This window comes from Parus major, chromosome 2 (assembly GCF_001522545.3).
Source record: "Parus major isolate Abel chromosome 2, Parus_major1.1, whole genome shotgun sequence".
NCBI lineage: Eukaryota > Metazoa > Chordata > Aves > Passeriformes > Paridae > Parus > Parus major.
Window position 1 is genome coordinate 141,810,014 of NC_031769.1, and position 26,462 is coordinate 141,836,475.

The 26,462-nt window shown below is 35.9% G+C and overlaps 1 protein-coding gene across 5 annotated transcripts in view; it reads right to left on the bottom strand.

Moving 5' to 3' along the window:
* The window catches only part of ASAP1 (ArfGAP with SH3 domain, ankyrin repeat and PH domain 1), a 143,580-nt gene that overhangs the window by 29,052 nt on the left and 88,066 nt on the right, over nt 1-26,462 (bottom strand). For 3 of the 5 annotated variants that reach the window (XM_015617106.3, XM_015617104.3, XM_033512453.1), the window contains 12 exons: nt 21,143-21,151; nt 20,471-20,571; nt 19,987-20,056; nt 18,764-18,851; nt 17,630-17,678; nt 11,856-12,019; nt 10,199-10,332; nt 9,041-9,132; nt 8,319-8,505; nt 5,895-5,980; nt 4,165-4,280; nt 2,342-2,409 (listed from right to left, as the gene is read on the bottom strand). In XM_015617106.3, the coding sequence (XP_015472592.1) occupies nt 2,342-2,409; nt 4,165-4,280; nt 5,895-5,980; nt 8,319-8,505; nt 9,041-9,132; nt 10,199-10,332; nt 11,856-12,019; nt 17,630-17,678; nt 18,764-18,851; nt 19,987-20,056; nt 20,471-20,571; nt 21,143-21,151 (1,164 nt within the window). The remainder of the gene's footprint in view (nt 1-2,341; nt 2,410-4,164; nt 4,281-5,894; nt 5,981-8,318; nt 8,506-9,040; nt 9,133-10,198; nt 10,333-11,855; nt 12,020-17,629; nt 17,679-18,763; nt 18,852-19,986; nt 20,057-20,470; nt 20,572-21,142; nt 21,152-26,462) is intronic. The other 2 variants (XM_015617107.3, XM_015617105.3) reach the window with 1 other exon arrangement.

Here is a 26,462-nt window from a genome sequence, read left to right on the forward strand (position 1 = left end):
AGCAATAAACTGAAGGATCCTCTTGTTCTGACTCCCTTGAGAGTCTGTGTCGTTCTTTTCCGGCCGTTCCCAATCGGAACGACAATTTTCTCCAAATGGGCAGGAGTCACCGTGTTTGACAAGCATTTGAAAAGATGACATTAAGAGAAGGTATATGCACAAAAGCAGAATTTATCCAGAGCCCTCCTTTCCAAAAAGGAAAGGCAAAACCTATTTATACATTTTGGTACATACAACTGCTGTCCCAGCAAAATCACAATCCTTGTACTTGGATCAAATGAAAAGGTGTTTACATTTTATTTAGATATTTTGCCACTTTCTCTCACTGGATGAGGCCAATATATCTTAAGCACAAAATTCCTCGACTTTGCCAGCCCAAGTAATGTATTTCACATTCTTTAAAAAACAACAACCTCAATGATCACCAAAAAAAAAACTAATAGAGAAGTTCATGGTTATTTTGAGGAAATAAATTCTCCTTTTCAATGCCTAGATCTTCCCTCCTTATTTATTCCTTCATATCCTTTGAAATGTAGTATACTTGATAGTAGTTGATTCGAGAGTGCCTTTAACTGTCTTCCTGAAATAAAAGTGGGAATAAAGGAAGTATTTCAAATCTGTTATGTAAGTATTCATGAACCCACTTGAGCTGAAACTGAATTTAATTACACAGTTAAGACTCCAGTTATGCAGCAGAAATGAGTTTAGTACATCTATCATAATACAAACACCTAGTTATTTATCTTGTACTTTTTTATTGCCCACAGCAAACAATGTTCTTATTCATGTTTCCTTTTCACTCTTAACTCATTGCTGCTTGTGGAAAAGAAGAGGCAGAAATCATTTTCCTCTTCAAAAATTTTTTAAAAAAAAAGAAAAAAAAAAGAGAAAAGGCATAAATTCTCTGTGAGAGTTAAGTGAAATAATCATTGAGGTATTAATGGAATTTGGATCACTATAACTAAACAATTAACTGCTAGATAAGCTCACTGATAACATCCACTTGACTGTTTGCTTTGTAACACAGCCAGCTGGTCCACATTAATGGCAGATGTCACTTTTTAAAGGGATACTATGAAGAAAAAAAGCAGTCAATCCCAATTGTGTGCTGCACAGGTGATCTGCTTGATCCAGCTGCCAGGACACTCAAACCACTGGAAACAGCACCTACTCACACAGTACACATGGGAGTAACCAACAAGTCAGTCCCACCTGATCAACCACTGCAAAATGCTGACTTGCATCCCCAGAAACACGGAAAATTTCTTTGATTTGTGAAGGACAAGGTCTTTTGATTATTCAATAATTAATTCATGACAAGAACTTTCAATTGTCACAGGAAAGGTATTAAAATTACTGGCTGCAGAGCAAAAGCAGATATGCTCAGATCATCAAAATGAGGAAGAAGAAATAGAATTAAGTGGCAAGTGTTTTGTAAATTCTCCTGGTTTTGTCTTGAATATGAAAATGCCACAGTACTTAGACTTTTTCATACCTTAATAGTAATTAAATTCTCTTGCCTATAAAATGCATGCTGGTGGAACCTCAGAGGGCCAAGAACAAACAAGTTTGTTGGTCTGATGTAAAATCCTTATGCCTGGCTAAATGCTTCAGAGGAGTACTTGGGAAAATTCTTAACACCTTTATTTCTTGAACAGCAATAATCTTTTTTGAGTGGTGTCTGTTAAGATCCCTCACATATTCTCACAATTCCAGGAGGTTTTTCTTTGAACATGTTCAGTAGAGGGACAGAGTTCATAGAAGCTGGTGTTCTACATATTTTGATACGCCAACTTCCAGACATTACATTTTCTTCTTCCTTTCAGGAGAGTAATTTTAAGTTGTTTTAATTCTATTTATAGAAGGACTTCCACAATCCCTGAACTATCTGTCCTGTTAAATAATCCAAAAAAAGCCAAAGCAGAAAAACACCAAAAAAAACATCCAGACCTAAAAGGTCTTGACCGTTTTAATTTTACAGGGGTTGTTTAGTATTCCTGATATTAAAGCCTCTAAGAAGAACTTTTGAGGTGATAAAGCCCAGATCTCCTCAAATGATGTATTTATTGACATATCTGACCCTCTGGTACTTAAAGTCTATAAATACACTGGTTAAAATAACTAGTACTGCCACTAGAAGAAAACCTTTTTCATAAAGTGTTACAAAGAAAATAATTGTTGTGTTTTAGGTAAGAAAAGAGTTACCTGTGGTAGGGCCTTCAGATCAACCCCCAGCCAGCTGGCAGCAATACCAGGTGTCAGATACAGTGGTAATGATACATTAAGTGTATCTTTTTTAAAGAAGCAAACACTCCCCCATGCCCCCAGGACCAGTCCTTACCAGTTCCTCACACTGGACAGCTTTCACTCGTTTCGCTGTGTCCAGAGCTGTCTCTCCAGCTTGGTTTACTACAAAATTAACAGTACAAAAAAGAGCAATTCTTTGAGATGTCTTAAGAAACAGTTTATTACATTTCACTACTTGTAGCACAATAACTTCTAAAAGTGACCAAAAACACCTGTTCACTCTACAGCAGCTACAGCTCTTTAGTAAGTGTTCATGCATTTCATGTATCATCAGGTTCTTTTTGAACAGATGCATCTGCTGGGACAGTTCCCAAATCCCTCCTATAAAGAAATTTAGTCATCTCAATCTCGACTCAGTGCTTTTGCCAATAAAATGTACCTGAATAAGCAGGAGAAGCAAGCAGGCAGGGTAAAATAGCTCAAAAAAGAAAACTAATTCTAAGACTTTTTTTTTAAAAAAAAGGGTAAATGTCAATCCAAGCAGATTTTACTTTGATTAATATGCAGAGGCTTGAAGCCTTAATTTGGTGACATTTGAACAAGAATAAATTTAAATAAATTTAAAACTTTCTAGCTTTGTCTTTTTCCAAGCTATAAAATGGTTTACAATTTAAAATCAGAAAGAAGGTGATAATCTGAGGCTGCTGGGAGTTCCTCAGGCACAGCAGCTAATGGAATCCTTCCTAGATGTTCAGTAGCAAATCTCAGTAAACAAAAACAACTCCCACATCTGATGTGGATAAACCCGAGGTAAAATGTACTCACAGTACATCAGTAAATGCCATGGGGCTGGAACAGAGAATGCTCTACAGCACATTCAGATTGTAAAGCATTTCTGTGATCAGGAACTGAAAATTATCAAACTGAGATCTATAATATCTCTGTGAAATATTACATAGAGAATGCCAGTTAGGAATCCTTGAAAATACAGAGCAGTCCTCTAGAAAGGCCTATGACTTTGAAAGAATTCAGATCCCTAGAAGAAAGATTTACTTATGGAAAGATCTATCAGAGATGGCTCAATATCAAAATGAACAGATAGTACTTCTTACATGAAGCCAACACCCAGAAAAGTAATGGTGACGTAGAATATGGGAGAAATAAAATCCAGTTTGCATCAGCTGTTATGAAAACTTCTCTCCTATACCATTAACTGACTGAATGTAAATGTTTTATAGACACACTGATCACATTTAACTCCTGGGCCTAACAAGCTGGATTCCTTCTTAACTCATGAAAAATGGGATCAGCTTTCTCAGCTCCCTTTAGCTTCGTTTTGCACCTACACATACACTTACAGTACCTGTATCAGTTCATTTCTCATAATGGCATCCCAAAAGTTTAACTAGAAATAGAACCTGTTTGCTCACAGCTAGGATAATTTCTTGTTCTGTACATGGTCTCCCCTAACCAGTGGCAGTGTTGGCTGGGACATGCTGCATGAAACCACAGCACCAGCTGCCATTGACATCAACAGAAGAATTAAGTGCTGTGTACATAAAGCCCACATATCTAAGAGTGGAATTAAATATTTAAAGCATTATAACATATAAATTCTAGAATAAACAATAAACCTAAATTCCAATTTAAAATGGGTCAAAAACAGAACTCTCTGAACTCTGATTAGGGTTTGCCATTAGTATTTCATATTAGGAATTATTGTAACTATTATCTTCTAAGAATTCCATTTCTTGAATGAATGTTTCCTTTAGGCTTGATGTAGATAAGGTCATCATCTTTCTACCACAGTTTTATTTTACAAGTTTACTTACCAGAGAGAAATAAACAAAAGTGGCTAAAATATTGGGAAGAAATTTTAGGAGATCCGTATTTCCTGGTTTTAAATAATTAACTTACCTACATCAATAGTTGGCTTCCCCCTCAAAAGCAATTTCAAACACTCAGGCTTATTATATATACTGCAGTAGTGTAGAACTGTATTACCCAATGCTGTTTGTTTGTCCAGGTTTCCACTAAAAAAAAAACAAAAAAAACAATCAAGAAAAGTACAGTAGCTGTGCTATTAATTTGTTCATTTCAGATTTAGCATCCCTATAAATAGTAATTGCATAAAAAACTTTACTGGACAAATAGGAAGTAGGACAAAAAATATTTAAATTAAACATTACTTTCAAAGACTATTAAGAATTTTTCCAAGAACACTGGAAATATATGAGCTGTGACTGAAAAGGACTGAAAGTCTACAGAAGATCATTCAAAAAAATAAAGAAGTGAAATTCAGAGACTCAAACCTAGACCTCTCTAAGTCCATGCCAGTTGTTTTCCACTTGCCACTCCACTGTAATTCTTTTTTCAAACATGTTAAGTTAGCACAATAGAAATATCTGAAAAATAATTCTGATACAGTTAAGATAGGTTAATAAATTCCATGCAGCTAAGGAACTATCAAGAGGCCAGCTGTGAGAATGAACAAAGGAGTTGTAAGAAGGAATATAAGGACAACACATCAAATTAGGGAAAAAACAAATGTGCAAAGGGTCTCACACAGGGCTTTTTAAAAGCTGCACTTCCTTCAGTTTTCAACTTCTAAACCCAGGTTTTCTCAAAAAACTGTTAGTGACATTTTGGGAACAATAAAATATTTCCATAAACTAGAAAAGCAAAGCTCAGGAGATGACAGCTTTTCCCAGTATGAAAATATTGGACAGAATTGGACAGTATTTTCTAGTGTTGGACAGTAAGAGCCCACAGGGCTGTAAAGGTGGTCCTAAACTTGAGACTGCCACAAAAAAACATGCAGCAGACAGAAACACAAGGTTATAGCTGTCTGAAGAAACTAAGAAGCTTCATAACTAAACAAAATAATTTGAAATAATCATCCAAAAGAAAAAAAAAACAACATTTAATAATGCTCAAAATAGCAATTTGTGTTTCTAAAACATTTTTCAAATTATGAACTCATAGAGCTTGAAAATATTGGAATGTTATTTTTCATTTGTTACTTTAGTAACACTCTCCTATAATCAGCACTCACACTTTTCACTAAGGTTTTTTACTTCAAGGAATACATCCCTTAAAGAAAATCTCAAACAATAAACTAGATGTTGAAAATTACTAATTAACAAGTTTTGCTCTCAATAGCTTTAATACAGTTTATTAACTATTGGAACATCTGTTTCAAAGTCAATTTAGCATCTGTTCATAATTTTCTGAGTGTTTTGTTTGAATTTTCTGTTCATAGATTTCTACTCTTTACAATTCCTTTGCACATGTCCTGTATTTGGTACATTTACCTGCCATCACTCCTGGACCTGAACTATTTGTTTGCATGGCTTCATTATCATCATGTGCTCTAAATCAATGCTCTCTCATGCACTACAGAGTTTTTCCTTTCATCCTATTTTTATGTAACTGCTTCCAATGCTTTTAAATCTACTCATCTTTCCCTCTCTCTACTGACCAGGAGCACAAAGGTCAACTCAAAGGTACTAAACTATTCTCTTTTGAAACATATCTAAGGAGAAAGATTATAAATTCTGAGCAAACACTGTCAAAGGCACTGCCAGGATTACTCTGAGCACCCACAATTGTCATGTGATATTTAATGATAAGTCAGCAATCCATACCAGTTTTGTACAAGGAAGTCAACCAGATGGAGAGAGGTTTGGTCAGCAGTCCGGACTGCTAAATGAAGTGCTGTTTCACCTGGCTCCTAAACACACATAAATAGAAGTTAGATTTCTGTCTAATTTACAAAGCTTGTATATCAGACCTATGAGATACATCTCATTCACTCTTTACAAGTCTTTAGAAATAAAAATATTATGATGAAAATGATTATTATCTTTTTTTGTCTCAAAAAGACCCTATGTGCTTCAAAGGAAACAGCATTACACTTCCCAACATCTCAGCTTTCCTAAACCAAATTTTCACTTTTCCCAGCTGGATAGAACAACCCTGAGGAGCCTTTAACCATTTTAGCTACCAGTAACTGAAAGGGATCCTGTCAAGGAATACTGAGGAAATTTGCAGTACTTGTTTTACAACAGCCCGGTGAGCACCAAGCAAAATCACAACATTATCTCCTACAGAAACAGCATCACAAAAATCAGAGTCCTACATACATTAAAACTCTTACAGATTTTCAGAACAGTTGAAGTTGGAAAGGACCTGTCAAGTTACTGTAGACCAACCTCTCCCTGCCCAAGCAGGGCCACCAAGGACCAGTTGCCCAGGACCATGTCCAAATGGCTTTGGAATATCTCCAAGGAGGAAGACACCATATCCCTGGGCAACTTGTGCCAGTGTTTGGTCATTCTCACAATACAAAAAGGTTTCCTGATGTTCAGAGGGCAGTCCCTGTGCTCCAGTCTGTGCCATTGCCTTTGGTCCCATCACTGGACACCACTGGGCTCCATCTTCATTCCACCCTCCCTGCAGCTATTTCCATACAACAATGAGACGCCCCTGAGCCTCCTCCCAGCTGAACAGTCCCAGATCTCGGAGCCTTTCCAGGTGCTCCAGACTCTCAGACATGTTTGTGGCCCTTCACTGCATTCTCTCCAGCATGTCCAAGTCACTCTTGTGATGGGAAGCCCAGACCTGGGCACAGCCCTGCAGCTGTGCTGAGTGAAGGATCACTGCCCTTCATGTGCTGGCAATGAGTCCACACTGCCTGGAATGCCACTGTCACCTGTCACAAGGGCACCCTGCTGGCCCTTGCTCACCTTGGTGTCCATCTGGACCCTCAGGTCTCTTTAGGCAGAGCATAAAGTTGGCACATGGGGGTCTCCCCCATATATAGGGTTTCTCCTTGTCAAACTTGAATTCAATCATACTTTATTTTCTATACATATTATATGCATTAATGCACTGAAACAGAACCAGAAATGCTGTTTAATTCCTTTTAAAAGTTGCACAAGAAGTTAATCTAAATTTAGATTTCATTAACTCCTACTGATCATAAAGAAAAATTAAAAAAGCATATTACAGGATATATACTTAGAATTAAAGTCTTAATTAAAAAGTATTATTTTATTAAACATCAGAGAATTTGCAGAAGAGAATGCTGCAAATTACATTTCAATTGGTGCTCACAGCTTTCTAGTCATCACTGACTGTAATGGCTAGGAAGACTAAGGAGCTAATTCTGTGGTAACTGCTTGTGGATGACAAATGCAGAAAACTGACCTTGCAGTCAGGGAATTTGTAATGTGTTTTCATGATAAGCACTCTGTGATAGCTCAAGTGCTGAGACTATACTGAACTTACCCCTTTCACTGAACACAGACAGGCATTGTCTGCACCAACTTAGCTATTTTCACACAACTTGTTGAAAACATTCTCTGACATGTCTCCAGGTTGGGAGAAAAGACTGCTGAGCAAATAGTTACATGGCATTAATTATCTATTATCTATAAAAGCAAGTTATATACTCATGATTAACATTTGTCCATGAATAATTGAGGTCAACCCAGACTGATTTTTCAGAAAAACTGTTACTGATTTCAGAAGGAAGATCAAGTACTCAGAACTTGATACACACACACACACAAAAGAATTTTTCAGGTTGAAAGAAATTGTACTTATGTAAATGTCTCATCAGAAGCTGTGAAGTCATCAGATTTATTCTTTCCTTGTCTACAGTAAACAGAGACTTGCAGACAGTCAATAACATGTTTCTTCATCCATTATTTTAAACACAGGTATGATACTGTGATATGTGGTACCAGGTGACCCTGGGCTATCAAGTCAGTTCTTTGGGACTTTTCTAAGAGACACATTGCAGAACAGGTGCTTTTCAACACACTACAGTGGCACCAAAACACTGTATGATATCACTATTTCATTTCACACTCCTTTAGATCAATTGATGATGAAAGACAGTGTTCCTTTCCCTCCCTACAAGGATGCAACATGAAGGAATGAAAGGAAAGCCCCAACATTTTCATCTGTTATTTATTTTGTTTTATCAAAGTAGAGCCACAGATCCTGGGCATTTTACAAATACACATGATTTAAAATAGTAATTGTTTACCTGATAAGCTTACCTGTCCAGGCTCCAGCAGTGGCTCCATTAGCTCTACCCCCTCTGCATAGACTTGAATTAGTGCAAGTAAATCCCTGGATTTGACAGCCTCAAGTAATTCACTCAGTTTAGCTGCCGCAGATGCACAAGTCTTCCTAGAGAACTTATGATCTACATATTTAGCAGTGATAAATTCTTTACGTGCAGTCCTATGGGGTGTGAAAATAGAGCTTGCTTTAGAAATTTTTAGAAAAATAGGTCAACGATTATAATTTAAAATCACCTTGTCTAACTTGGAATCTGAAAACTATCTGATAAAAAGGGTGTTATTTATTGTTACACTGCATGTCTTTCTTGCAAACAAGCCCCAAATATGGAACATTGCCAATTTTATCCTGTCTTCTTTTATACAAAAATTACTCTGTGGGGACTAAGACCAAAAAAAAAGCAGAGCCATTTAGACCACTGTGTTTATCATCTGAGGGATTACCAGAAAACTCAAAACCATTCAAGAGTGGAATAATGCACCTTGAAATCCAAACTAAAGAGTTTTCTACACAGGGAAGCTGAGGTAGCTAAAATGGGACTACATGACTGGAGATTAAACTTCTAAGAAGCTCCACAGTGGGAATAAAAACCTGCAGTCTTCTGCCATCCATGCCTTCCCCTGGCTTTTTTTAAGACACTTTACAGCACAGATATATTCCACAGTAACCTCAGAAAGTTGAAAGATTCAGTACTTACATATCACTTGATGGACTGGGTTTAGGTGAAGGACTAGGTAAATTCCCTTCCATAATATCATTAAAACTAGTATTTCCTACATTCTTGGCCAGCTGTGATAAGAAAAGAATAAATGAAGATGAGGACTTTTGGGGTCTAACAGCAACCTAACAATAGGACTGCTAACGTGCATTTTTCCACACAATTAATAAAAGATGGAAAACATAGGACTGAAAAATTAAAGCCCAATGATTACATGCAGATACAGAGCAATTAAAAACAAAGAAAACGATTCTATTATGCCAGAACTTGTACAGTAGACTTCAGAGTCACAGAATTATTTGCATTTCAAGACAATCTGCCTCCAACACAAAAGCAGAATGAGGAACCAGCAGCATGAACATTGAAATGGTGCTGGTACACTGATCAGGAAACTGCTTAGAGAAAGATGCTCAGGGCTACTGAAGATCATGCTTAGAAAATTTGATTAAGATTAGTAGTAATTTTGCAAAAAAACCCTCAGTATTTCATGAGGAGAGAAAGTGGTAATGTTGAACCTATACCCAAATCCAGATCTGCCTTACATCTTCTCTCAATTTTCCTATATAAAATTTCTGTAATGTGTCATCTATAAGGCCAAACAATAAAAGGGAGATAAAAGTTAAAAAGTTACTGCAACTGTTTCTTTTTGACTTGTTTATATATTCCTTTTTTTTTTTTTTGTAGTCTCACATTAGATTCCTTTCATAACTTCAATATTACATGATTTCATCCATCAAATTAAGACTCCTCCAATATTTTTCTCTCAGAATCAGCAACAGGCATTTTCCCTTCAAGTCAAATTAGCTTCAGGTTTTAAATTGTATGAGCTTTTAGAGTGTCCTGATTTTGGGCCAAGATCAACTTTTGAGAGGTAAAATTCTGATGGCATTCATTACAATGGATGTCAATACTCATTCTGCATCACCTCAGGACATGAAATGAGAAGTGACAAGAGCAGCAATAATATATAATAATATATAACTGTGCACCTGTAAAATACCTACAGAAATACAAAGGAGAAATTCTGCAAAAAAAAATTCCTTGAAAAAGATTAACAGTAAATTGAACATTTTAGTGCTTCCTACATATATCTCAACATTTGACTAAAAAATCCCAATATAAATTAAAGAAACTTACCAAGAGTTCAGACGTTCCTAATTTGTCTAATTCCAAAGACTGGATTCGAGAAATATGGACACCCATTTCTCTGTGTATTCCAGAACACTCAATGCAGGTTAAAATGCCCAAATTAGTCGACAGCCATGTCGGATCTGCACAATTGAAAAACAAAGTCTTTAATCAGAGTCCAAGAAAAGGTTTGCATTGGTGGTAAGAGATGTATTCTGAAATGATTCCTTATTTCATATTTCAAAGAATGAAAATAAACTAGGAACACTGCATACTTTTCTCCAAACTCTAGTGCAAATTTAATACAAATTGCTACCAATGGAATGCAGTTTTTCAGATTTAGAAACAGTCCCAAAAGCACTGAATTTAGGCTTCTTCATTCATTCTGAATGAATGTATTTGAAGACTTTTAGTATTTGTTTTCTGTACAAATTATTTCCTGTTTTTAAAAGTAACAGATCTCCTAAATTTGACAACCTCTGTTTAAAAATTTACTTAAATTTTTAGTCTTTCATAAAAGATTAATCATACTGCTTTCCAGTATGTAAAACAGCAGCATGTTGTAGAACATTTGAGGAATGCTGGCTAGTCCAGGAAAAAAAAATCCCAATTTAAAAAATGCTGTCATGGAGGAGATCTGCACGTAATATTAGAATAGATTTTATACTACGAATGCTACATAAGAAGCATGACCAGTTTTTAAGGAAAAGAAAAAGCTCCAGACATACTTTGTGCACAAATTAATCCCTTCCTTGACCTTAAATAGTAATTGCTGAAGCATTAAGCCAAGAGTTTTAAAGCAGCAAGCTGGAGTACAGAGGTGAAGCTTAAAACTTTACTACAAATTAAAAGATGAATGAGAACTGTAATCTGAAGTTTCTATAGCTTTACACAATGAAATAACTGAATGAACCAGTTCCAGGATTTGACATAATTATATCCCAGTTAGTAATTTTTTCTAGCTATGTCAAATTTGGATCAGTTCTGCATCAGCATCTGCAAGATACACATGATCTACTCAGTTCCAAATGAGCATCACCTTCTTGAAGTGTCCCTTTGATGAGAAAGCTGCAACAGCTGCCAGCTCCCACACCAGCTCAGTTGTACTGTGACCAGCTGCCCCTTCTCAAGTTCTAAGTGACACATAACTGACCTGTAACTCTGTACTTCTGAAGATATTATCTGATAGGATTTCAACTCTGGGTCTCACTCTTTGCACAAGACTACTTATTCCACCTCTGAAAACTTCTCATGCTTCAATTCCAGTAGTCTCATACCAAGATAAAGCCTCAGAGCAAGATCCTGGCCAGGTCAATTTTTCCACAATCATTGTCTAAGTATTACTCACTTCTACTTAGTAGCATGCACAGGATCAGTGATGCCAAGCAACTTCCATTCAAGTGCAACAAGCATCTAGACACAGTGCAACAAGAACAGTTCAAACTCCAGAGGGGCTTGAACTGCTGGAAGTAAGCACAGACAACACACAAAAATATTTTAGTGAATTAAACAGAACTAACGTAGGAAAGTCATATTTGTTCTTTTAAAAACAGGTTGAAGATGGAGAAACATCACTTAGAAAATTAGTTTGCACTCTACAAACACTTCTTTAAAGAAATTACTTTGCTCCCAACAAGAAGCTGATGACATGAACAAATGGAGATACCTGGTGAGCCACAATCACAACAGACTTCATTGCCGGGTAATCTCTGTATGTCATCAATAATGGCTTTTGTCAGATCCTCTAAACTGTTTTCACCTGTGCTCTGCTCTCCACGGAATGCCATATTTAATGCTTCTTCTTTGCTGTTAGTCAATACTGATATCCATCTAGCACAAGATAAAGACCTTAATGAAGATCTGCATTTGCAAATACATGTTAATCTATAAAATGTAGAAATCTTGCCAGGAACAAAATGTTAGTGGGACTACAGGGAAGGACTGTATTGTGGGAGAGACTGAGGAGGGGGAAAAGTGAGAGTCAGAAAGGAAAGATTTAGAATACATATGTAAGAATGAGACAAGATAAAGAGTCTCAATTCTATAGGTTAGAATTGAACAATGAACATTTGGTGAACAATTTTAAAGCCAAGTTCTCAGGTTTCTCAAATAAACAGAAATTGGAGAAAAGGGGCAATTTAGCTTCTGTAAATTTAACTGCTTTAAAAGGTGCCCAACATCTCCCTAAAGTTGTCTTCCTGGAGAAAATTATAATCCCTTTGTTCAGCGTGCATCTTTCTCAGCAAGTACAGTGGACAATGTGTTTATGTCTAGTTGCCTTTTAAATGCACTGTGCACTAATCAGAGTCAGACTAAAAAGCCCAAATTAATGACAACTGCCATAGCAACCAAGGGATGGCAGGAGAGTAATGATACCAATAGCCAACATAAAATTTTAGGAACAACAGTCAAGTGCAACAAATCAAGACTCTTTAATGATATCTCAGGCACTATTTTCTCCCCTCTCAATCACTCTGCAAGTTGTTGTTTATACATAATATTTTAATTAAAACTAAACAAAACCCCTTCTGAGCAGCTGCTGTGCTCCATGTGGAAGTAAAGAGAGGAAAGCAGATCCACTAAGGACCAAGCAAATTGCAGATGTAGTGTTGCTAATTTAGAAAAAAAAACATGTTAAAAAAAAAATCCTCACAGGTAAAGTGATTTTAGATGAATTCAGATCTACTGCAAATGTTTTATGTTTTTTAACACAGAAATATTTTAAATTGGTAATATTCTCAATGCATTCCATGTTTACAATATTCAGATTGTCTGCAATCACCAATCTTCTGAAATATGAAAAATGGTTATATGGTCATCTAAACATACTAAGAGAACATCAGATTGAAATTCATAATTTCTCACTGAAATAACAATGAAAATATTAGCTTAAAAGGATTTCTGAGGGAAATTTATGTGTGTAATCTTACAGCACAGATTCAGAGCCTGAATGAATATATGGGCTTTCCATATTATTTACTTCATGCATGTATGTTTTTTTTAAAATTTTTATGTGCAGAGAATAATATAGGAACTAGTGCATAAAATGCTTTAAAATTTTTGAAAAATCAACCTTAAAAATAAAAGAGAATTTGAAAGTGCTGAGCACAAATTTGCTCCAAAGTTTATGTGCTGGAATATATAAAGGTACATTAATCTTTCTCATTACATGAGAAGAACCTACACTAGAGGGCATTCTTCAGCAATTTTAATGATGAAATTCAATGTTATTAAAAAAGTAAGAGGCAATGGTGTCTTCTTTCTAATATTATAGCAATATTTGGTTAAATACACAACAAAATAATAATTAAACTCAGACAAACAACATTTATCTTGAAATTTGTTGATAATTTCTTTTAGAGTTACAATTTGATTAGTTTGTTAAAAGGCAGAATTTGAATAAAACCCAACTAAGCAGTAACAATTAAAAAAATATTAGATGCAATTGAAACAAACACAACACAATTGAGCCAGCTGTTAGTTTGATATAGACTTCCTTATTACAAGTATCTCAACTGTCAGAGAAATCATTATTTTGGTTGTGTTTGCTCAGGTAGAAGGAATCCCCTGTCCAGGACTGGGGCGCCTGTGAGTGAGAGCAAGAGGCACCACAGGGGCAGCTCTTCCCTGACAAGCACAAGGACATGCTCTGAGTGATTGCTGCTGCTTATCAAGAAGTGCCCAGTTGATCACCAGGCCTTCCTGGCAGGCTGCACACTCAAAAATAAACAATTCAAGTCAGTAAATATGGAATGTTAATTAAATGTTAATGGTTTATAAAACTTGTTCTATCTGCTCTTCTTCTCTTTTTCTTATCTCTATTAGTCTTTTTTGTTCTTCATTTAAAAAAAAAAAAAAGTATTTACTCTATTTCACAATACTACCAGTGCCAAATGAACAGTCAAAAACCTTCTGGTAATACTCTGCAGTTCAAATAACTGAAAAATGAATCAAGTCTTACAGAATTGCTTTGTGTACTTGTTTTAGGACAAGAGGAATTGACCTCAAGTTGTCCCAGCAGACATTAAGATTGGATAGTAGGAATAAAATTCTTTACAAAATGGGTTTTTAAGCACTGGAACAAGCTCCCCAAAGAAGTGGTTGGGCCACCATCTCTAGAGGGCTTTAAAAGATGTGTGGATGGGGTACTTGAGGACAGGGTTTAGTTGGAGGCTTGGCAGTATTTGATTAATGGTTGGACCCAATGACATTAAAGGTCTTTTCCAACCTAAAGTGGTCTACGATACAATTCTACCTAACACAATAAATAGGTGGTCCAATCATCTGTTAAACTTGTTCTTCTGAATAACAGTAATTTCTTATCATCATTTAAGGCATTTTTTTTGCTGGAGATTCACAGTTTTGAAGAAACAAAGCTAAACAAAAATCTGGCATCCTAGTTGCCTTCAGGAAATAGAAGATCTTTGTTAATCTTGCATGGACCAGACTTCACTCACATTTCTCTTATTTTGCTTCAGTATTTTCAAGTCAATAAAAAACTGTCCCTCAAGAATATGTCTAATAGTTTTGTTTTTTTTTTAATTTTACAGTAAAAATTTAACTGTCTTTTCTGACAGTCACTATTGCAACACTGTTGTTTCCAGGTAAAAGTGCATAATTAGAATAAGAATAGTATAATATTTTTCAAATATTGATTTATAATTTTTTTGTATGGAAGAAGCATCAGATAGTATCAATGCCTTCAAATTCAGTCTTTCCAAGGTGAAAAATGTCTGAGGACTGCTGTTAAAAACTAGATTGAAGCTAGATGTCTGTTTCTTCAGAGAAAACTTTCTAATCTAGCTTTGTTTATAATCCAGGCATTTTCTGTGGGTAAGGATATGCTCTTGACCTTCAAAAACGGTAGAAAAGAGCCCAAAGCCCATCACCAGAGTATGTTTGGCCCTATCCACAATTATAAAAAAAAACAGAAAGCAACTATTATTGTATTTGTTTAAAAAATCAGGTTACCCTTCTATAATCTACACATAAATATATATTTACATGCACATAAACAAATATATTATCCACACTCCACTTCCCCCTAATAACTTTACTTTATCTGCTAGAGAAACTATTAATCCATTGAGAACTTAAGGACTGTCAGTAATTAAAGGCCAACAAACAGCTGCCTGGATAAAAATAAAGGCAGACACTGGTCTGAAGGAAATGTTTGAGGGGAAACAGTAATAAACCTGCAACCGAAAGTAGGCTCCAGTGCTTTGTATACATGTTTTTATAAAAAACCCATTATTCTTATTCTTCTTATTATTGATATTATTTTATTTTGTTTGAGGAGCTACTTACTGAAGCAGTGTAAAATGATTACTAGTAAAATGTATGCAAGACAAGTTAAACCAGAATAAAATTAAATACATCTTTTCTTCTCTATTTAGATGTGAGTTTGGAAAGAAGGTGATTTGAAAATCTATTTACACATTTTCAATTGGTTCACAAAGTAAAAAGGACAGAACAGAGGCAGCACTAAAACTGTGTGGACAATACACAAGACGAAAGGATCAAGAGAGGGGCACACCTATACTAGTCAGGAGGAAATTGAAACAAGAGTATGACAACTCTGAGGAGTTACATCAAGTAGTTCCTGCAGAAAACCATTAAATCACTGAGGCTGGAAGTTCAAGGGGTGCTGTTCCCATGACACCTTAGATAATAAAGCTTTTTAGGGCCCACTCAGTGGCTGCATAAGAAAGTTTCTCATCAGCACAATTACACTCATCCTGGTTCCTCAAGGGGGGCAGCAGAAGGGGAGGTGCTGAGCTCCTCTGGTGACCAGAGAACCAGAGACAGGACATGAGGAAATGGAATGAAGATTCATCAGGAGAAGCTCAGATGGGACACCAGGAGAAGGCTCTTCACTGACAGGGTGTTTGGCCAGTGGACAGGCTCCCCAGGGAAACTGCCAGGGTATCAACCCTGTGAGTGTTAAAGGAACATCTAGACAATACCCTTAGTCACTTGATTTAGTTGTAGGCAGTCATGGCAGGAGCAAGGAGTTGGACTCAATGATCCGTGAGGGTCCCTTCCAACTTGAGATATTCTAGGATTCTGTACTCCAAAACAATTTTCTAAACCACTTGACTTTAGAGCAACAGACAAAATGTCAGTGCTTCTAATAGGAAATAAAACCAGCCTGGAATTTCAAAACAGTCCTACAGGCAGCCTGCTAAACTAAATTTATTAATCTGCCTCTCAGAAGAAGGATATTGTTAATCTATCCCTTCCCTACCTTGCTCATGTGTTAAGACTAAAAAACCCCAAAGTTTTAACTTCAAACCTGTTAAACCAACTAATACAGTAAAAATTAATTTATGACAGAGTACCAAAAACTTATGACTCATTAAGAACTAACAGTGTTTTCTTCATGACTAAAAAAAATTACTGGAATAATTAAGTTCCAGGATGAATGCAGTAATCATGACTAGCAAGTCAGTTCTGCACTGTAAGAGCCAACATAAAGCTGGGCAAGCCCAGAAGGAAATAGCTGCACAACAAAGAATTCTCCAGCCCTTTTTTTTCACTCATGACTCTCCAAGGTTGAGCAGTCAATGCCACTGTCACTGTCACCCAACACTACCAAACAAGTTAAACACCCTACAAACATCCCCTGTACCTTTAAAATACACATGGAGCAACACAGTCTTCCACTAGAATGTGGATATTTAGGGAAAGAATGAGGAATTTGCTGTCCTCTTCAGTAGTAACTTTACTCCTTCAACTTTAGGGTGTTGAGCCTTAGAAAACATGCACAACACGTATCTGGTGACACAGGAGGAAAAATCAATGGTACATGGGTCTCAGGAAATAATTCTGATGCAGAAAGAAGAAGAAATATTGTTTAAAAGAAAATAATCTAATTGGAAACATGCATTAATGAAGCAAGTTCCTGGATTCTGAAGTACACAAATCTGAGAGATATGCTTTGCCACTCATTTCTAGGCCTACAAAAGAAAAAATGCACTGCTTGTAGATATTTTCTATGTGTCATATGGAGATCTTTTATCTATTTATTATGTTTAATTTCAAGAAAAAGGTAGGATCAAGAGGAAAAGAAGTAACTACAGAACTGGGTTGACAGAGAAGATTTAAAAAGTCAGAGAAGAATTTAAAAACATTTCATTTGAATCTTAATAATCTGAACTACAAGATCAAGCACTTCACACAAACCAGGTAATGGTTTACACAATCTAAATGGGGTTTTGGTTAGTTTGATTTGGTTTAGTTTTGCTTTGAATGTTACTAGGTTTTAAAAGAGCTCTGTAGTGTGACACAAAATAGTTTACATTTACAGATTTGTAACAGCAGAAAAAAGAGACAGTGGGCACTACTTTGCATTAGCTGAGAAAATTATTTCCACTGTTGTGTGTGATTTTATACATTTCTATTGGCAAAATAAACTTGAAAAAATGTAAATATTCTTACGCGACATATTCCTGTTCATCTTCTGCTTGAAAGTGGTATGTTCTGTTATCTGAAATAAAGAAATGCATCTTTTCATTTGGCACATGATAAATGTTAATGTTCCTACATATTTGGTACTAAAACCCATTTGGCAGCTAAAGCCTTCAAGAGCAATTTCTTTTAAAAGGCATCATTAATTATTCACAGCTATGGATAACAATTCCAAAACAATGAAAAAAGGAAAATGCAACTGTAAATTTTTATTCACACCAATTGTATGTATTTTATAAGTCTGAAGTTTGAAATACTAAAGAAAAATAAACACATGGATCAAATTTTATCCTTTCAGAAGTCAAAACTGAGACAATTAGGAGAAGAGGGCAAAATTAATTTGTTCAGTTTTGTACAGTTTTTCCAACCTGGTGAGCCAAGAAAATTCTTTTACTAGCCAACAGATGAAGACATGAAGTGGCTAGTATCTCCCACAATCAAAGGTTTCCTAGACTGTCCTTTTCAGTATAGGATGTTGGAACTGTTTGTTGATTAATACTCTGTATATGAAGTCCAAAAATACTAAGTTGACTCATCAAAAGAGTTTTTAAAACCAGACTGGATACAAATACCTGCTGTATGAGACCAAACTGGGAAGAAGGGGAACCACAGGAGCTTTAATGCTGAGAAGACAAGGCATTACCAATTTTCAGACAAAGAGAAATAAATTTTTAATGTAGGATAAGAGAGAAAGAAATTGGGTCCCCTTGTCTTCCTCATTCCCTCAAATAGAACTCAGAAAGCAGAAGAATGACTGAAAAGCCCAAGGTCTTTCCCCTTTCCTGGTGGATACAGCTAATGTATGTTCCAGTAAGCTGTTAAACATCTCTCTGAACTTAGGGAGAAGCACATATGCTGCATTTCATGGTTTGTCACAAACAAACAGTATTTATGTCACATCTACACAGAGAAATGTTCTACATCCATTTGCTCATCCTCAGAACTAGAGGCTCTGAACACTCATAAAACACTGTGTGTGTTTGGATACAGACCTGAACTTTGAGCTCTAGCCTCGTGCTCTACTTAGAGCATCTTGCAATGATATTTTCAGAAATCCCACATAAGTGGTACATCCCACAAGATGGTACTAAAGTTGCTACATACGTGATATTAGATCAAAGGACTTCTTATCTTCAGCGTTTGGCTTCACCTGGCAGGTCAATAAATTCAGTTTAGCTGGTTGCCTGTTGGACTAAAAAGAAAATTTATTTTATTTTAAAAATGTATTGATTTAGGATTAATTTCCCTGTCTGGGGAGTGGGCATGTATGATATTACTTAAAGCTTGGACATGCACACATATCCACCCTCAAAAAGCTGGAGACCAGCATCATTTGGTCTGATTTAGTCTCTCAAAATGGAAACACCGCTAAATCTAAACAAAATTAAAATCTTCATAGCCTCACTTTATCTGAAAGGGATGGAAAGAGAAAACCTGAAATTTACAATATGCTAACAGTAATATTTTTAACTGCATTTCATCAACAATGGCAAAACTATAATGGAGTTTTTCATTACAGCATGCCCATAATCCAAGTTTCCTCCCAGTTTAAATAAATCAAAGCTGTAATCCTAAAACTTTAAAAGGAAAATGGAAAGACAAAGATCTGGAGTTTATGAACTCAGGATAAATACCAATATTCTGTGCTGTAATTAAGTCACTTAAGACATGATAATTAAATGTATCATTAAGGAATTTGGGATTTATACAGGTAGTAAACTTTAGAAATTGAGGGCTGTCAGTGGTACTGGGGCAAAGGGGGAAAAGAGGTGAGGAAATGGGATAATTTCCTTTTATAAGAGCAACTCCTGTGCTTGTTTCCAACAAGTTCATGTTACACTCCCACAAGGCAGCTTTAGCACTGCCTCCACCATGATCACCTTGGTGCTACCTCACAACTGAGCATTCCTAGGAAAATCCTTCAGATATGTGCCTGATTCCAAGAACTCACTGTGATCAAAACTTCCCAACATTTCAAACTTCTAATTGAAAGCACTCAAAATACTAAACACATTCACTCATCTGCCAGCCTCTAACCTAGTATCAAGTGCTTCCCAAGTTCCCAAATTATGTGATTCACATATATATCATGACAATCCTCATAGGCAAATCCATCTGAAGTATTAACTGAGAAGTCTGTTCAATACATTTGCCTTTTTTTATTAAACTACTGATAAATTAATTTCATAAGCTACAGTTTCACAAATCTTCAACAGTCAGAAGCTGAAGTAACATCCTTTTTGTAATAGCACATTAGCAGCAACAGATTCACCAGGAAAGGACAATGCTATTTATCATTTCCATATAAAGGTATAAAAATAACTTACCGTTGCATGTGAGATGGTAAGAATTCCATTTTTAACAGTGCACTTTCTTCTTTGCCATACTTTTCTTAACCTACAAAAAACCACGTATCAAGTTTAGTAAATAGATATAACTTCAAAATACATTAATATCATTATTAGTTTGAGACAATTAGCTTTAAAAAACAAACAGAGGCAGTCAAAATTTTATTAAATGCTTCACCAAAAAAAAAAACCTGGAGATTTGTGACAGATCTTAATCATCTTTCAGAGAGTTATAAAGACAATAGCTTTCTTTTAACTATGACTATTTTTTTTATACTTGCTTGTCATGTTTTTCATGTTTGCTATATTAATTCAGTTCTGTGTTCAGGCTTGAACTTTGGAATTCACAAATACTTGTGGCACATACATTAGGAGAATATGCCTGAAACCACAGCAGAAAACTATTAAAATTAGAGCCTGAACATAGTAGTAGATTTCATTATTATGTGATACCAGAACCTACCCATCACTCTTCTTTAGAAGATAGCCTTTCTTCTCACTGCCATATTCCTTATTCCCCTGAAGCTGATGCATACTGTACCCTCCTTGCCTGCTCTGTGAATCCTGAAAAGGGAAACACAACATTAATCTCCTCCTGATGTGCACAGTCAACTTCCCCAACCTTGAATCCTATTTAATTTTTTCTTCTCTACAACATCATGAATTAATACAGATTAAAAAAGGAGAACTCCTACTGCATGTTTTACATTCACTGGAGAGCTTGCTTTGACACAATGCAATCTTGAACTAAAGGCATGTTCAAGATTTAATTAATACATTAGGTCTTTGATGCAAATATGCATCTCAAAACAAAGACTTTTAGAATACAGATATTTAATATTGTACAATCTTATCAGCAAAAAGCAAAAGGCTAAGATAAAATTTCAAAAAGAAAACAACAGAATATAGCATGCATATATATATATATAGGAATACATATATAAAGAAAGACAAACACTAATGATAATTTTTTTTCCCAAATAAAAAAATATGTATAATTCATGAGTTTTAGTGAATGAAGTCAGCTGAAATAACTTTTGGCCTGTTCTAGTGAAACAATTAAGTGAATTGGATTAACTTGTTACAAGCACATCAGAAAAAAAAATCCCCCAAATTCATTAAAACATTGACTTACTCTCCTAGACTTCGATCACGAAAGGCAAAAGCAACAGAGGAAAGAGAAAGCAAATAATTTAAAACAAGAATTATTATTCATTTAAATAAATATGTTCCTTGAACATAGTTTATAGCCCCTATTGTTAAAACAGTGTTTCCCCTTTCTGAGGACACTAATAGAGGGACGGCAAGAACTATTTTTTTAGGCATATCGGTGTTTTGTTTTATCCAGTAACAAAATATCGTAACAAAATTCCAGACAATCTGGCATATACGACATTGGCTTCACAAAACAACTAATAGGACTGCAAGATCGAATTTTAAAATATCTTCCAATCTTTGTCATCTTTATATTGCCTAAAATTATAGTTATGTTGTACCCTCCACCACAGGAGCTAATTCTGAATTTCCACTGAAAAAGATCAGAAAAGTTAACATTTGCTTTTTGCAAGTGTATGCAAAAAGCTATAATTAAGGTCTCATAAATTTGTTTTTAAATATAACTATGAAACAATAACCTGCAAAACATCCCACAAGAAAAATAAAAAAAAATAAAATAAAAAGAATGGGAAGTTCAATTACTCCCTTGTCAATAACCTTTCCTCCCTAAAGCAGAGTTTCTTACTACCACAACCAATATATACTGAAGATTACTCCCTCTTGGTTTATCCAGGGTGCTTACAATTGTTTTTTCTTTTGTAACAAGTTTGCCACAGAGTTTAGGGAAGTGCTTTGGTAAAGCTGGCAGTTGTGGCTGGAAGCAGCACAAAGGCTTCTGTGAGCTGGGTGCTGCCAGCAGTGCTTACACCACCACAATCAGCAGCTCGTTTGTTAAAAGCAAATTTCAAATCCCCACTGGAATTAGGGCCCTGCTGGTATTAGCATAGGAACAAACATAATGAGATGTAGTTCTTGTTCCAAGTAGCACATGAGACAGGAGATTCGGGGAAATAAAATGTAAAGAAATAATTGACAAAACAGACACAAAACAAGATTCCAAATATTAGCTACATTTAACTTAATGCTGTTAAGTTACATTTGCAGCAATAATTAATAGACAAAAGTAGAGAACAGAAGGCTGTATTAAAGGCCCGGGTTTTAAAATTTAAGCTTCTTAGGATATGAGCATTTTGCAACATACAAGATCAGATATTTTACACAATTAAAAGTACTCTAGTATTCATTAAAATAGTTTGTCCAAAAGCCATAAAATGATTTTCCAAAATTAGGTAATTTTGCACAAAGTAACAGAATCTGCCCCAAGTTGACATGAGGGCAGCACAAGAGTGGCCACAAGACGCTGCACGTAACAGAGCCAACACCAATGGTACTTCCTGCAATGAAGCTGCAGCACTGGCACTGCTGCACAGCCCAGGATCCAAACAGGGGCAAGATGTGCTTCTCCAGGAACCAGTGATTGCATTGATTACAGTAATATTTTTTTTCCCTGATGAAAGGACAGGTATGCCACAAAAATGTGTAAAGTCATTACAGATGTCCATAATGCTAAATAAACACCTTGAACAAGTGCAACAGTGAAACAAAAGTTGCACTATGAGACCTTGAAAATGTTGGGATGCCTCACTTATAGCAGCTCTAAAGTGGTTAAAGGTGGCAGAACTTACAATTTGGACAGGAATCACTAGTTTCAATTTCCTTCTCTCAGTCAAAGAAACTTAACTATCACCAACCAGGGCCTCAATTTTATTATTTTAAACTGCTTCCCTGCCAAAGCAATGTTTGATGAGAGTTCTTCTGATTTTTCACAAATCCACCAGAAATCCCATTTCTTCTGATTTTTCACAAATCCACCAGAAATCCCATTTCTTCTGATTTTTCACAAATCCACCAGAAATCCCATTTCTTCTGATTTTTCACAAATCCACCAGAAATCCCATTCATTTCACGTTTTTCAGTAATTCCATTAATCCATCAGTTTTCCAGTGATGAGATTATGATGCAATAATATAAATGGGAGAATGTATACTTTATTGTAATCCACCAGGCCATCTGTTGAAGTAATAAAGTCCAGCTTTATGTACTTGAAGATTTGGATGTAGACAGTGATGGAGGCTGGCTGGTGAAAACTCAGGCCATGTCATGCTTTGCTTCCTCTTAACCAAGGAGTAACAAATGCTGACATGCTGCTTCAAGATTAAACACTGAATACCGAAGTAACACATTGTTTTCTCAAGCTCCTCAATTTCTTCCAGCATCATTACACTCTGACTCACGTCATGTAGCAGAATCTCATGACTGAAAGTCTTCATGTTGTTGAGAAACTTGAACATAAATGTGATCAAATGGTTATTTTATCAAAAAAAGCAGATTCTTTCATTACAGCATTTCTCGTGCTCTCTCTCTGATTTGCCTGGATATCCGGAATACTGCTCCTTTTTCTTCTAAGACACAACTTCAATTCTCTTCAAAACACTTCATTTTTATAACTTTATATACATATTATACATATATACACACACAAAGTTTTTCAAGAGTCCTAGAATTCGTCCACACTGTAACTACAGTCAGAACAGTTGCAGTTTATTCTGGTGATGCCTGTGAAGCTATTTTATTTCAGCATGTATTCAAATATGAAAATTTGACTTCACATTTATATTTGACTTCTGTTTTTTGGATGAGGTTTTGCTGCACATAGGTAAAACTTTACAAAAGGAAGGCCTTGTAAAATCATGGCTCAGGTCTGCTACTTCAGTTAAGCAGAAAAGGACTACGGGAAAGTGATTCAGCTGAACCAGAGGTAGAAAAACAAGTAACCATCGTGACCATGTACACACCCTGGTGTATGGTGGTTGATGATGTTGAATGATGTTTATTATGATTTAAAACCAAGTAATTGATAATGGGCTAACTGCTTAAAAAAGGCCCGTTTTTTGCAATAAAGCACAAAACTCCTTTGCACCTGCCTGGGGACTCTGTGTCACTATGGACCCTCACCCACAAGCTCACCCACAAGGTTGTTTTCCACTAAAACACAATATTTTTACTATGCATCCAGGAAATACGCAACCAAAAATCCAAACATTATATTTCACTCGTTACTCTGCCTCACAATAATCTATGAGCTTGTATGGACTGTTCCATATGCAGCTGTGAATGCACAATACATTTCTGAAGAACATCCACCCATTTGTCCTATTTTATTTTCAAGAACTGGCTGATTGTCAAGAAACATGAACTCAACAACATATGCAGCATCCAGGAGAAGAGGAGAAGTTTTTCTTTGCTTCCCAGATAATCAGTTTGTGGAAGAAAAGGTATATGAGAGGAGAGCAAGCCTTGTTTGCTCTGCATGCTGGGAATCAATTCCTGATGAAGAATGAGCAGGAATTATGTTCAGAATTATTTAGATAATAGGGAGATGACAAATGTAATGCCTGTATGGAAAGCTCTGTAAGTGCTATGGAAGAGATCTGGTAAGTGCACATCGGAGATGGAAGGGGAAAAAATTACCAAACTGAGAATCAGGAAAGACTGTAAAATATGAGATAAGGGAAAACTGAGCACTAGGAAGAACTAGCAGCTTTTACAGTAAATTTGGATCAATTCAAAGGTGCTCTGTGGTACTCCTGTCAGCATTTGTACCATGAGAGAAATTCTGAAAAACATGTACAGGGTGATGTAAGGCTGTGCTGTCCTTCAGAATGATGGGATGAGAGCTGCAGGAAGAGGAACAGCCTCCTGGCCAAGGTTTATCTGCTATATGATGTACACCTATGTTATGTAAGCACATGTAAGCGTTCAAAAGAAAAGCAAACACCGCTGTAAGGAATTATTCATCCATTATTCCTTATTAACTGTGATTCCACATTAGTTAATTTACTAATTCAAGGCCACATCTATACACAGTGGCCATAATCACAATGGGCTATCTATAAAATTACATGAAAGCCTATGAAAATACTTGCCTCAGTTACTAAAATCCTATTTTTCAAAAGTTTCAGAAGAATTCCAGCAAAGATTTTTTAGCTTCAAACTACAAAAGGGACATTGAAAACAACTTTGAAGAGTATATTTATTATTATACACAATGGAAAATCAGGTCAGATTTTGAACAGAGAGGTTGTGTACAAAAATTTCCTGTAGTTCCCTGAAGAATCGGTAAGTAAATGATGACTGATGCAGTGTACCTGGACTTTCAATGGGCACTTATTCTTCCTTATGAAAGGGAAAGAATTGCATTGCCACAGGATGAGAGGAAAAGTCCTCAGGTGAGGAAACAGTTTAAAAATATGAAACAGCCAGATGAGTTTACAGAAAGCTGTGCCAGCACATGTGGTATCTAACACAAACAATATGGAAAAGGACGAACAGTAAACTGTCAAACCTTGTTAGATGCTATTAAATTATTCAGGAGACTCAAGAATAGGCTGACTGAAGAATTTCTCAGGAACTCAGTGATAGTGAGTAGCTTGACAACAAATGACAGGTGAAGATCAGCATAAAAAAATGCCAAGTGATGCAGAGGGAAAGAATAAGGTACTTTGAGCTCACCATGAAGATTCAGAAACAGGATAATGCGGTTATAGCTTTACAGATGATTAAGCTTACACACCTCCTCTGGCCAAAAAGCAAGTCAATGTAAGGTTTTATGTGGAAAAATTTAAAAAAAATAAAATTAAAAAAATAATCAAAAAGGTATCTAGTGAGCATATCAACAATTCACACACACTCAGATCCTGAATAGGGTATGAAGATCTAAAAGTTAAAAACAAGTAAAAGGGAAAAGAGTTTTCCATACAACCATGGTGGGAAAGGCACAGCAGCATCATAAGCTGATGGTTTACATTTCCTCAAAAAGCAACTGCACAAATTCCAAGACTTCCAAGCCAGTCAAGCTAATGGGAGGGTATTCTGGGGAAGTGTCAGTGTTTATTGCCCTGCATTTTACTCTCAACACCCACTATTAACTCATCAGAAACTTGGCTGACTCAGTGGTTGTAAATCATGTTTTTATGTATATATAATATTTCTGCCTTGGGATCACCTGGGTCAAGAAAATCCTGAACACAAACTGGCTGGAGGGTAGCAGAACACCAGATGGAAGTGTGCATCCCTTCTCTTCATTTTTCACCCTGAACAATCATTCCTTATCATTGTCAAGGACAGGATGCTGGTGTAGATGAAGCATTTATCTGACCCATTACAACTCTTCTTATAGTGCATTAAGAAAGTACATAAAACAGAGAATAATTTCTTTTTGTACATAAAATTCAAACAGAAAATGAATGTAAAAACATTGTTTGATGATATGTAGTTGAACATCGTAAATATTAGTTTTGCCATAATGTTCACAAACCCAACTTTTGAGCCAATAACTA